This window comes from Hetaerina americana, unplaced genomic scaffold (genome assembly GCF_022747635.1).
Source record: "Hetaerina americana unplaced genomic scaffold, ioHetAmer1.1.p SCAF_3, whole genome shotgun sequence".
Taxonomy (NCBI): Eukaryota; Metazoa; Arthropoda; class Insecta; order Odonata; family Calopterygidae; genus Hetaerina; species Hetaerina americana.
This window is the reverse complement of record NW_027286874.1, coordinates 52,589,779-52,602,857: the sequence shown is the minus strand read 5'-3', so window position 1 is coordinate 52,602,857 and position 13,079 is coordinate 52,589,779. Positions and strand designations below refer to the sequence as shown.

The following is a 13,079-nucleotide window of genomic DNA, read 5'->3' as shown; positions in this document are numbered from 1 at the left end:
TATATATATATATATATATATATATATATATATATATATATATATATATATATATATATATATGTATATATATGTGTGTGTGTATATATATATATATATGTGTGTGTGTGTATATATATGTATATATATGTGTGTGTATATATATATATATATGTGTGTGTGTGTTTATATATATATGTATATATATGTGTGTGTATATATATATATATATATATACACACACATATATATCGTGCATATGTCTGATTTACATAGGCAATTTTTTATATTTATTACATGAATTTTTTCAAGAATACTTGAACCTGTTAACAAATATTTGATTTTAAAGCTATTTTTGTCAAATAGAATTTATAAGAAATATTTATTACTAAGAAATTAGACAAACTTATTTTTTAAATTGAGGTTATTAACGTCCATGAATAGTCTTTGGACGTTTTAGTCACAACTTAGAAATTTAGAGTCCCACTAATAAACTCGCAATTGAAGGGTGAATATAGAAATGTTTACATTTACTAGATGGTAGACGAAAATCGATTGAAGGCCATAGACTGCTAAAAAGGAAAGAAAGAATTATACTCCATCGCATCCTAAAGGGAACTTTAATTTGTGTAATGTCTTTGGGAGACGGCTCTATCTAAGCTCATCCGTATTTTTTATGGTCTCAGAGAACGTTTTACGAGTTTTGTAAATTTTTAGCTGTAAAATAATACAGTATCACTTTAGTGGTGCATTCATTATCAATTCATGAAAAATAAAAATTTTATAACCGGCAGTTTACTGAGTAATGCTTTCACCCTAGTTTCAGAAGTTCTTCTTAAGTAATGAATTGTGTTGGTACTTCTGTGAGCTAACTTAAAAAGAACCTGTTTGAAAATGTAGCGCTGGGTAAATATACTTTGGTAGAGCCGTAGGCTGAGACAAAAAAGGAACTCTAGATTTTCTCGATCTAACACGAGAAAAGGAAATGCCTAGGATATTCCGTATGTAAAGTTTACAATAAACATGACCTTGAGCATAGGTGAGAGGAATATTTAAGAGAATAGTGCTGGATTTAATAACTCGGCAGTATATGACCGTGTAGGAAAGCAAAGCCAAGGCTATTATTGAATACTGGTATATAACTTGCAGATGAAGAAAATTAAACGACGGAAGCAAAATGAAGAAAAGGTACGCAAAGACTCACACTCGGAGTAGGAAATAAAAGGTTTAACGATATGCGCAGGGAAATAACGTTAGAATTTGCATAAAAGAAAGGCAAAAAAACACATTTACGATGCCCAAAGCTTTTCTTAAAACTGGTTATCAAAAATCTCTTAGTGCATCAGTTTGATGTTATAAGGAACATGCTCGGGTAAAAAAGAATGAGAGGTTGCATTCACTATGCACTCTAATACGAGCAGTGTGTGTGTATGCACGAATATACGTGTGTACGAATATATATGTACGAACGAATATACATATATATAGATATTATATAAATATATATATACTTATGTATATATATATATATATATATACATACACTCACACAGTAAAAAAGAATGAGAGGTTGCATTCACTATGCACTCTAATACGAGCAGTGTGTGTGTATGCACGAATATACGTGTGTACGAATATATATGTACGAACGAATATACATATATATAGATATTATATAAATATATATATACTTATGTATATATATATATATATATACATACACTCACACATATATATACATATATATATATATGTATATATATGTATTTGTATATATATATATATATATATATATATATATATATATATATATATATATATATATATATACATGTAAATATTCATTCACTTGGAAATAGATGTAAAGAAAAGTGATAGGAACATATATAAAGGACGAACACAGGAGAGGAGGGGAAGGCGAAGTCGAGCAGATCACAAGTGCAGAAATATTTCCTTGACCGGGACTTGAAAACCGGATCTTTCAACTTGCCGGGCCGTTTCTGTAACCACTTGAGCTATCCAGGAAACGTAATTTACACTGAGATCTCTTTTGGGGCTTCATGCAACCAAGTGCCCCGATTCTATGGCCAAGATATGGCGTTAGGGAGCTAATTCACCCACCCAAGGAGAAATAAACGAAACACAAGAGGAAAGGATAGTAGGGAAGAAATCATACAACATCATGAAGGATGGGAACAATGCGTTTCCGGCCAGAAGAAAAAGACAAGCCACATTGGCCAAATACACATTCAAACACGAAATCCCGCCATATGGCGAACAACGTGGCCCAAACGACTTAATAATTACTCTTTTCATGTCTTTTTGATCACAACCTCTGATGCTGGTATCTGATTGTAGAAAGGATCAATTTCAATATATTAGAAAGATTTCGACTTAACGTACTAAAAAAAAGCTTAAGACAGAGTCATGGAAAAGATGGATTAGCAGTAGTGTGAAAAAAGAGAATCATGTACATGTGGCCTTGCGTCACCGGCTAATTGAAGATATTCGAAGAGAGGAAAAATCTGTGGAAGGCTCCCTCAAGTGTTAATGAACCACGTATTAAACACGTATTATTATAATTAAAACCAGATGGGTTCAATAATACGGCTCAGTTACGGCTGACTTTTGGAATATATTTTCGAGTAATAATGCGATGCTGTTGGCAGTAAAAATGACGAAAAGGGCGATGTCATACTGTAAGATATTTTCGGTAAAATAAACTTGGTTGGATATAGAGAATCAAATATTCGCAAAAATACCATATTGTAACGAATAAGGAAAAGGAAGTGACAGATTTGACGCAGGAATGAGCCGTTTATATATTTCTTTTACAAATCAGTCTCATTTTCATTTGGTTGGCAGTAAAAAATGTGCAGTATAGAAAAAGAAGAAATGCCCAAATTAGTAGGTCATCTGAATTTTTTTAAATAAATTCTTTGACCTCTGTAAGGCGACAGTATAAAATAAAATTCACATAAATCGACTTATTATGGAAAACACACGGGAGGTGTAAGGAATACAATATCATTTAATTGATAAGGAAAAAGAAAACTTTCAAGCATTATTTTACAAAAAAATATTAATTTTCCGCATTGAAACACTACTTTCGATATTAATTAAAACTTCGGGAGATAAACTTATAGATGCGAAATGAAACTTTTACCAGAACAGAGAGTGGGACTTTCCAGTTAACTAAAATATACGTTATGATATAAAACAAGATTAATCTTTTACCTTCAATTATTTCATAAATAATCCATTGCATAGATGGGTTCAATAAATTTCCTTTCACAAGTATCCACAGATTTAACAAATAGTTTATGTATTGGTAAAATATTAGCAATAAAATATGGAAGATGTACCAAATACCGCCATTTTATAAAGGAGCGCACCATGAACTATGTCTAAAACCAAGCCAAATCTTTTTTCTGAACTTTTTAAAACATTTACATGCACACGGAAACTGATTAAATGTGCGAATTTCCGATCCCGTGACCATACCCTATGCTATCTCCATTTCTCCAGAAATTATAATGTTAGGAATTTGCCAAAGTCTCCTTCGTCCGCCCATTCGATCACCATCTCCTAGGATAAGAGAGAGGGATAGACATCCTCGTTTGCATTAGGTTAACCTCCCTCCCTTGTACGATACCTCCCTCAGAACTTCCCTCCAGCCCCTTCCGTTCCTCCTGGTTCCACCTCATACCTCACCCCTAGCCTCCCTCTCGACTCCATGCAACCAAATCCCTCCCTCATTTCTCCGCTCACCATCCTCTTGACTTTGCGCTACATAAACCCCTTCCCCCGGTGCATAAAGGATACACATACACTTATTCCTCGCGCACCCCCGCTCCTCGAGGAGGAGATCGGCCTTTATCTCCCACCATTCCTCATCCTCTTCTCTCCTTCTCCCTCGTCCCCACCACCTCCATCCACACTTTTGGAGCTCCACCCCTATCCCCTGAAACCACGTGCCAACCCTTAATATTCGTCATACTCTTGCCTCCTTGCTTCCCGAGATATTAATCTCTTCCCCACATATTCTTTCCTATACTTAGCCTAATAATCCGCCCTCTCTCCAGGCCTTCCTCAAACATTCTCACCCACCAGCATAAATAATCCCCAGCGTCCGCCCTATATCCTCGTCACTCTATCCAACTCCCTGCCACCCCACTTCCTCCTTCCCCCCCTTAGTTGCCCTCTCTGTTTCCTTCCTACCGTCACCCCCCACATTCCGTCTTCATTTGCATCCTAATCTAGCCTCCTCACATTCCCTAGGCGGAGAAAAAGAAGGGAAGCAAGCGTTCGAGCTCATAACTGTGTTTCAATGGCGAGGAGGTAATTGCGGCGCGCCTCTCGGTCGTGACGGACCTAACGAGTGGGTCGTAATGCAATATACGGCTTGGGCTCGGACGAGACCGATGATGATGCTTGAATTAATTTTTCGAGCAGAAGATAGATCTCTATGAAGTAGTTGGTGAATGTGAAAGGAAAAAATAAGAGAAACAGCCGAAATAATGAAGAGATGATCTCTTTGAAGTAATTGATTTCATGAAGGGGTAGAAGGAAGGCAATTCCTTCTTTAAGAGCGAGCAATAAAGAATTCAGGGGTTAATTTCAATAGCGATATTTTCGTTATTCCTCGGGGAGAAGATCCTTATTCAAAGATCTTTCCTAAACCTCTCAGTTGGAAATGAATTGGTTTCCATACATTTCCTGTATGTGTAAGTGTAAAATTACGATGTGACTTAAAAATGCTTGTGTCAATGTGTGCCTGGGAAATATTTTTGCGCTTGTGATCTGCTCGATTCCACCTTCAACACCTCTCCTGTGTTTGTCCTTTATATATGTTCCTATCCACATTCCTTATATCTATCTCCATGAGAAGGAATATTTGTTCGCCATATGCCGGGAATTCGATTTTGAATACATATATATATATATATATATATATATATATATATATACTCAAACACACACAAATTTACATATAAATGCAAATATACATATTTTTAGATATTATATATACATGTATATATATATATATATATATATATATATATATATATATATATATATATATATATGTAGGTCGCGGTAGTCCAGGGGGTAGAGCGTTTGACTGCTGGCCCGGGTTCGATTCCCGGGCAGGGCACTCCGGGTACCTGCAGCTCCACCCAAGCTATGTGATTTTTCGGGTATCAGATCTTCCTGGGAAACCATAACCGGCTCAGGGAAAGAAACTGGCCCCCTACCCTGATGTGCGAATTTCACATGCCGTTGGACTTAGTACTGGGTGTACTCTACCAAACCGACCTTCGGGTTGATTTCTGTGTTTAAAGTTTATACATACAGGGTTCGTCCGGAAAATAAGTGTACTGATTTTTTCCCGCCGCTCCAGGCGCGCCCAGCACCGCTCTGACGGGCTGCGATTGGAGGGGGGTTTGTTGGCAAGCGACGCTGAAAAAGGCAGTCGGCTCTGAGCTGTGGTGTAGTGAGGAGCTCTGTTAACGCGAACCTCCACGCTCGACCCACGTCACGGAACGCGATGTGGAAGTTTTTGGAGCAGCGTTATTCCATCAAATTTGCGGTAAAGCTTGGGAAATCGTCTACCGAAACTGTCGGTATGATTAACCAGGCTTACGGGGAGTCAGCCATGTCCAGAAACATGATCTCTCGGTGGCACAAGATGTTCGTGGAGGGCAGAGAAGAGGTCGACGACGAACCATGGCCTGGACGCCCATCAACGACACTCACCGACGAAAATATGCGATATACACACACACAAACATGGACACATGGATTTTTTGAGTCACATGGTAATTTATTTACTTCTACTCCTTATCAATATGACATATACCCAAATTTTGATGCCAAATGTTACAAATTAGGAGAGGTCGAGGTTAAGGGTCCCTTTATTAATGAAAATCGTACTTAATTTAGAAAATTTATTTAGAATTATGAGCAATCATACTCGTATTCATGATTTAAACAATGGGAGCTACCTGAGCTTTGATAGGGTTATATGAGAATTGGGGGCGTAATCTGCGACAGAAAAGACGGATGGAGGTTATCATATAGTCATGCGGTTGGCCATAAACGTGAGGCAGGTAAAAGTGCATGAATTTCCCCAAGAATATTGATATAAATTTACAATAAATTACCACCAGCGGTCAACTTTTTAGAATACTCGCAATCAGATGCATTCAGCGTTCAATATTTTTTTTCTGCCTCCACCAATTGTTACTTATGGCGCCATGGGACTATACATTTGCTCATTACTTTTGACAATTCCACTTCAAGTATCCAGACCCTTTAGCGCTTTCTAACTTTTTTCTTTCGGTCTCTCCTCTTTTACGTCAATACGTACATTGTTTAGAATGGACCACGCAGTCCCGGACAATATTCCCTACGTCTTATTCCCTCGCCAGATCCTCCCTCTCCCAGTACCTCCGTTTCTTTTTTCCTTTCGCGAATCGCTCGTCACTCCCTTTTCATTCTCATCCCTTTCACTTCCTTGCCGAAAACGTATTTTCATTCCCTTCACCTCTTGCCGTCATCGCAAATCGCCTTTCTCTCTCTCTTCGCACCGCCGTTTCCCCAACAGTGCTCCCTCGCCCTCCTCAGATAAATTATTCTTTAATCTCTTTAGTAGTGTGCTAAAAGTCTGAAAAAAGATTTTTTTCCGTTATCCCTCCTCGACATCCACCACTAACCCTTATTTCCCCTCACACACACTCTCCCTTCTACGTGGCGTATCTGACTTAGTCCAACCCTGGCGTCCCTCCGATTGTTGTGCGATTATTTTCAGGTAAATGGTTAAAAACCATTCGTTCATTCCGCCGCACTGGTTCGTTTTCATTTCAGATTCTCTGCCCTTCACCTGCTTCCGCATATTTTTTACGGCCCTTTCGTTCCCGTGCTCCAATTAGCTAAATGTTTTGTTTGGGCTTTCGAATAAACATGATCCCACTTCGAGGAAAAATGACTGCGCGCTTATTTCGTGTACCTAATAGATAAATATGAAAACTCAATTTATATCGATTCGCGATTGTACAAGCGTGTACAAAAGAGAAATTGGTGTCATTTTCCTACCTTTTCAGATATTTTTATAAAAAAAACGTTAGCAGTAAAATGTCATAGAAAAATACACATTATGGAAGCTTAATGATGACTTATTATTTACTTTATATAACGTCATTCATTCCTTCGAAAATAAAAATATAATATGCTTAATTGAAAATTCAAACTTTATAAAGTTTCGTTGATTGATGTAAATAATATAACATATAGCAAGTTATTATAGCAAGCGGTTAATTTAAATATAAAATAGAAAGAAAATGTATTCCTATTTGCTGTAATAACCTGATTTCACTTGTTTTTTAATATAATTAAAAGATGACGAGGTATATTGGATGGATATGAAGAATTTAAGAGAACAATTTAACCATTCTCACTGCCAATGACTTCACTATCGCATTGAAAAAAAGGCAATCAGCATGGGAGAGAGAGTAATTATGTGGAAAGAAAATATTTCTTCGGAGAGTTAATTTTTGTAGAAACAAATTATTGTTTTGCGTCTCAAAAATAAAATAAATTGGATTAGAGTAATTCCGAGTCTTATTTATTATCAAGCTGCAAAACTGGATTAATTCATTACATCTTTATATTTAGTCTACGGTTCCCCGTCATGAATTCTCTTTAGGTTCCAAACAGCTAAGTTCTTTAGCACCGCCCATGCAATATTTCACAGCACCCATAAATTCTTTCACTTGGAGTTTCACAGTCGATGGAAGCCAAAAGCAAAAACATGTGAACATCAATGAAATCCTACCGTATAATGCATAATGGCAATTCCGCGGAAAACGGATCGGCTGCTCGTGCTCTGCGACCTATCTTTGTGGCGTTACGAGGTTTTTGCTTTTGGATCATGGCCAATAGAATTATGTCTTTGATGGCCTAGTGGATTGTAATACAACTGCCGATGCAATGTGAGGTAGATAACTCTTACACATGCCTTTTTGCTGTTGATTCTTGCCTGTGTATAAATCAGCATACATTTGTATGGATGCAATAATTTTTATAAATTATCAGATATTGCATACGATGTTTCAATTGGGATGAGATTCTCTTCCACGTTCAACTAAGACACAATTCGGTTTCTATGGTGCCGGAAAACGACAAAAAGAAAGATAGTAAATACATTAAAGAAAATTTTTACGAATGAAAAAGTTCAAAATAATCCTTATTTAATATTTCTCAAGCGTATAAACTGTGGTATGATTCTAACAGGAGAAGAAAGATCACTCAATGTTTAGTTATTCCTGTGATAGTAACGGAATCCATGGAAAATTTCCGAGACAGATCAAAATGAAATAACTTCAATACTTCTGTAGCCCCTTCACATGAAATTCTATGATATATCCTTTAAAAAGTGGTCAACTTTCAATTACCATGCTCCCATGGGAAAAGCGTTGCGTAAGAAATAATATTATAGGAAACAAATCTTATTTATTACAACGAGTCGTATTTCAGAAGTTATAAAATAATGTGGAACGTAAGAAGTTGATTTTTAACTTGGGAAATTATTATCCTATACGATTATACAGATGATTCTTAAGTTTAAAGTACACGGATACTTTTCAGTTTAAATATCAAGGTTTACTGTTATCCGACATTGAGACTGTTTTCGCAAGCGACTTTATATTTCTATTGTTGCTACAAGCTTAAATAGTAATTGTTAAGTGACGTAATTTGGCATTCTATTTTTACAGGCTACTTTTACCTCTGCTGAGATGGCACGCGCTGTCCTGCTGGCGGTTTTCTGCCTGGGATTGCAAGGAAATGCACAGAGAGCACCGTGCTATGAATGTGAAGAATATAAGGATGCTCACCCGGAATCAAATCCTTACGGACAGGTAAGTTTAAATAATGAATTTTTGCCAATGTATTGACGTGTTAGTTACACCAAAGATATATAAAATCACTGGGAATTTTTTCTGGTACATGTACATATATTTCATTTTGCAACTCCTTAACATTATGACGCTCTCATAATGCTAAAACTCCCTTCAAAAAGTATTTTGCAAGGCCTTACAATTAAGAAAATTATACAGGATTATTGATTTTCGTTTTATTTACAGTCATGCATGTATGCCACGCAATTCAGCTTAAGTCTCAACTGGAACTTAAAGTACTTAAGGTTCTGTTGGCGCTGAAATATTTCGCCCAATGGCACCGTTTTGATGTTAAGTACTTTAAAACAAACAAATTACGCTTGATTAAAAAAAATGGTAATCAGATTAAAATATTACATTACTCTGATAACTTATGCACTTACCACACCAATCGCAAAATGCGCATATAATTCTGTTGGTCAAAAAACTTAGCCAAGCATTTCAATCCATCCTTAATTCTTCACAAATCAGAAGTTGAACTCTACAGAGATGACGGTGGGCATAAAAAATATTTTTATCAACAGAAAGGAGGAAATGAGGCAATTAAAAATTAATTAAAGAGTTTATAGGAGAAGGGTATTAAATTTTCTCGTAAAAAATGGGACCAGTTACTAATCGCGTTAAAATTGCGGCAAATTAAAAGATCATGAAATCATCAATCTGAAACCTTCCTCGTGGAGAAGGTTTAATTTTCGACTCTAAGCCTATTTCCCACCCAAGCGTTCAAGTCACTCAAGGAAGAACAACATTCATTCCCCAGAAACGAAAAATTCATCTCCTTCCTTTAATTTAAATTCCTTTACCCGCTACTCCTATCCCTTCACAGCGTAAACAGAATACCTCTCCCACTCGCCTCTTGAAGATAAAAAAAAGGAAGAGTGGTGGGGCAAGGGTGGCGGGAGACCCAACTCATTTCACGAACAATGTGACCCTACTTTCCTTCCCTTACCCTCAACCCCTTCCCTTCCTCTATATTTCAATTCTCCTATCACTCCCGCTGAATGTGCCGGACACACACCCCTCGCAAAACCACGAAGCCATCATTTACCATCCTTTCCCCTAACTACACTTTTTTCTATTCCCTTCATTTTTCTATTTACTCCACCATTACTTTTTTCATTCTATCCAAAAACTCCTACCCTTCCTAACCACACTATATATTTATATATATATATATATATATATATATATATATATATATATATATATATATATATATACACACAGTATATATATACAGTATACATTATATATATATATATACACAGTATATATATACAGTATACATTATATATATATATATACACAGTATATATATACAGTATACATTATATATATATATACACAGTATATATATACAGTATATATTTTATATATATACAAAAATTGATATCTGTGGGGCGCGATAGTCCAGTGATAGATAGTTGGAATACTGACCGGAGGGCCCGGGTTTGATTTCTGGGCATCTGCAGCTCCGCCCAAGCTATGTGATTTTTGGGGTACCAGATCTTCCTGGGAAACTATAACTGACACAGGGAAAGGAGTTAGTGTCCCTACCCTGATGGGTGAATTTCACACGCCGTCGGGCTTAGCATTGTGTGAACTCTGCCATTACCTACCAAATCGACCTTCGGGTTGATTTCTGTGTTTAAAGGTGTACATATACTAGTAGATATATATATATATATATATATATATATATATATATATATATATACTCATATATACAGAAACAGATATAAGGAAAAGGGATAGGAACACATTGTGATCCGTTCGATTCCGCCTTCCCCACCTCTATTGTGTTCGTCCTTTATATGTGTTCCTATCCCTTTTCCTTATATCTGTTTCTGTATATATGAGTATTTATTCGCCGTTTGGCGGGATTTCGTGTTTGAATGTATATATATATATATATATATATATATATATATATATATATATATATATATCTTGCCCCTTTAACCTCTCACCCTTACACTTTCCCTCTCCCTGCCGCCGTGTTCTCGATTTCTTTCGCATCCCTCGACCACCTTCTCATCCTCCCCTATCTTCTCTTCCACTTCCTCGGGTCTTGGAATGTCCCACACTAACAATGGGGAGAGCTGCCGTTTGCCAGAGTCGGGTGGTATGTGTACTCCCACACATCCCCATACTCTTTTTATATCCCCACTCGTATTCTCAGTTCACCATACACCATTCTCCCTTTCCCTCTAGTTTCTCCATCCCTCATTTCGCGGCGTCCGTGGCCCTAGTCGGGCTAAGTTTTTTTCTCCTTCTCTCTACGCTAGTTGGGTTTATTTTTTCGCAAGAGGGGGGTCTTTCCTTCGACGGGGTTAGCACATCGATTTGCGTCCTCCTGTCGTGCGTCACAAAGCTGCGGCGGGTTAAATGGCGCGTGAGACGATTCCGTTTATCGTTCACGGTCGTTTTAAAATAGTCGGCGATGTCTCTTTTTATTTTCACTTCACGTTCGATCACAGGAATCGGACATCGAAAGGGTAGTGAGTTTCGATGCGCGGGCGTCGTCGCTGGAATACTCACGTACCTTACGCCTTCGCTTGGGTGCGCACGGTGGTTACCTTCCGCTCCATTCACCGCGCTCAAATAATCCCCATGTTGACTCAATACGCGCGCCCTTCAGTAAGGTGGACGCGATTTTGTCCGAGAAATACTTTTTGAGTTTACCACTCCACAGTCAAGCCAATTTAGACTATTGTGCAAACTCTCCTTCAATTGTGGAAACTACATTGCATAAATAGCGCCAATCATAAAAATCATCGTGCTTTAAACTTGGCAAACGTTTGTCAAAACAGAAATGAAAAATGAACTAATGGAATTCAGCTAAATTGTTCTCAGATAACCCCTGATACTACGTTCAGGTTAATCACGATGGGGCATGCATAGGCGTTGAATGAATGGGTTTTGAACGACCAAAGAATGTTAACCCAAACGCGTTTGGTCAGAGCTCTATTAACTTAGAAGAAGTCATAGGTAGTATGCCAAAAAAATTTGGAATCAACTTAAATTACAAATTATGCTAAACATTGGAGCAAAGTGTAAATATACTAACCTTATATCGAGGAGGTATTTCAAATGGTGTTGATTTGTCCCTCAAATGGACCACCAGTATCTTGTCCTGTGTCGTCCTCTTGTTTCGCTGAGGAAAGATCCTTATTCACATTAACGAAGAAAGCAATCCACATAGCTTCCTACTGGCATTACTCCGCTCTCACAGCTTTTCAAGATGTATTTAAAACCACTATTTTCTGCAAACACGTGATGTGGAGTGGAGCGACGTAGTTACCCCATTGGCTTATATGATTGTAACAATTATAATTTTACATTTTTCTTGAAAACAATTTCTATCAAAAAGATTACAAAATTCTTTCAATCAAATCAACAATGATCATACTTCCTAATGCCATATTTTGATATGTTCTCTACTTATACATAAGTACCAGATTCTTCATCCAAAGGTCTCGTTTGACTTTTCTAAGGGTGACACGTCAATGTCTAATTCAAATAAAGAAGTATACGTGTATACGAAATTCTTTCCGTCTTCACGTTGCAAAATTTTCCCATCATGAAGAGAGGTTAAAGAAATAATTTGCAATTCCGCATTCACAATTGATTTACGCGACCCAGGCTGCTTTTCTGTATTGCAGTATTCATTTGTCTAGTGATGACTCTGTAGGGCATCACAACTTCAGTCATCTAAATAAATTGTGACTTCGGAATAACAAAGATATTTTGCCCCATTTTCCACACGTAAAGCAGCATATTTGCGCATTTTAATTGCACGTCTGTAGGTTCTTTGTTAAGATAATATAGGGATATCCATTGGATTATTAACCTAAAAAAAACTATTAGAAATTTAAGAACGGAAAAAATCATATCGTTGTTTTCCGCCCTAGAGCTTTGATAGCATTGTGTCATTCATCTTTTTAGACTAGCAAATTGAAAAGTTCCCTTTGATTCATTATTAATCCAACTAAAGCCAGCATTTCGGCACGACTGGCGACGTAAGAGGGCAGCCCGCCCGTCCTGGAGCCAAAATACCCAGCGCCCCCTCGTCAGGGGCCGGCGACGGCGGGAGTGCAGGCTGCCCTTCCTCTGTTATACCCCGCCCGCCACTTAAAC

At 37.3% G+C, this 13,079-nt stretch overlaps 1 protein-coding gene across 1 annotated transcript in view; it reads left to right on the top strand.

Annotated features, from left to right (window-relative positions):
* LOC139690034 (uncharacterized) overlaps positions 1-13,079 on the top strand; it is a 334,601-nt gene that overhangs the window by 165,332 nt on the left and 156,190 nt on the right. The window contains exon 2 of the mRNA XM_071587216.1: positions 8,757-8,900. Coding sequence (XP_071443317.1) covers positions 8,757-8,900 — 144 coding nt within the window. The remainder of the gene's footprint in view (positions 1-8,756; positions 8,901-13,079) is intronic.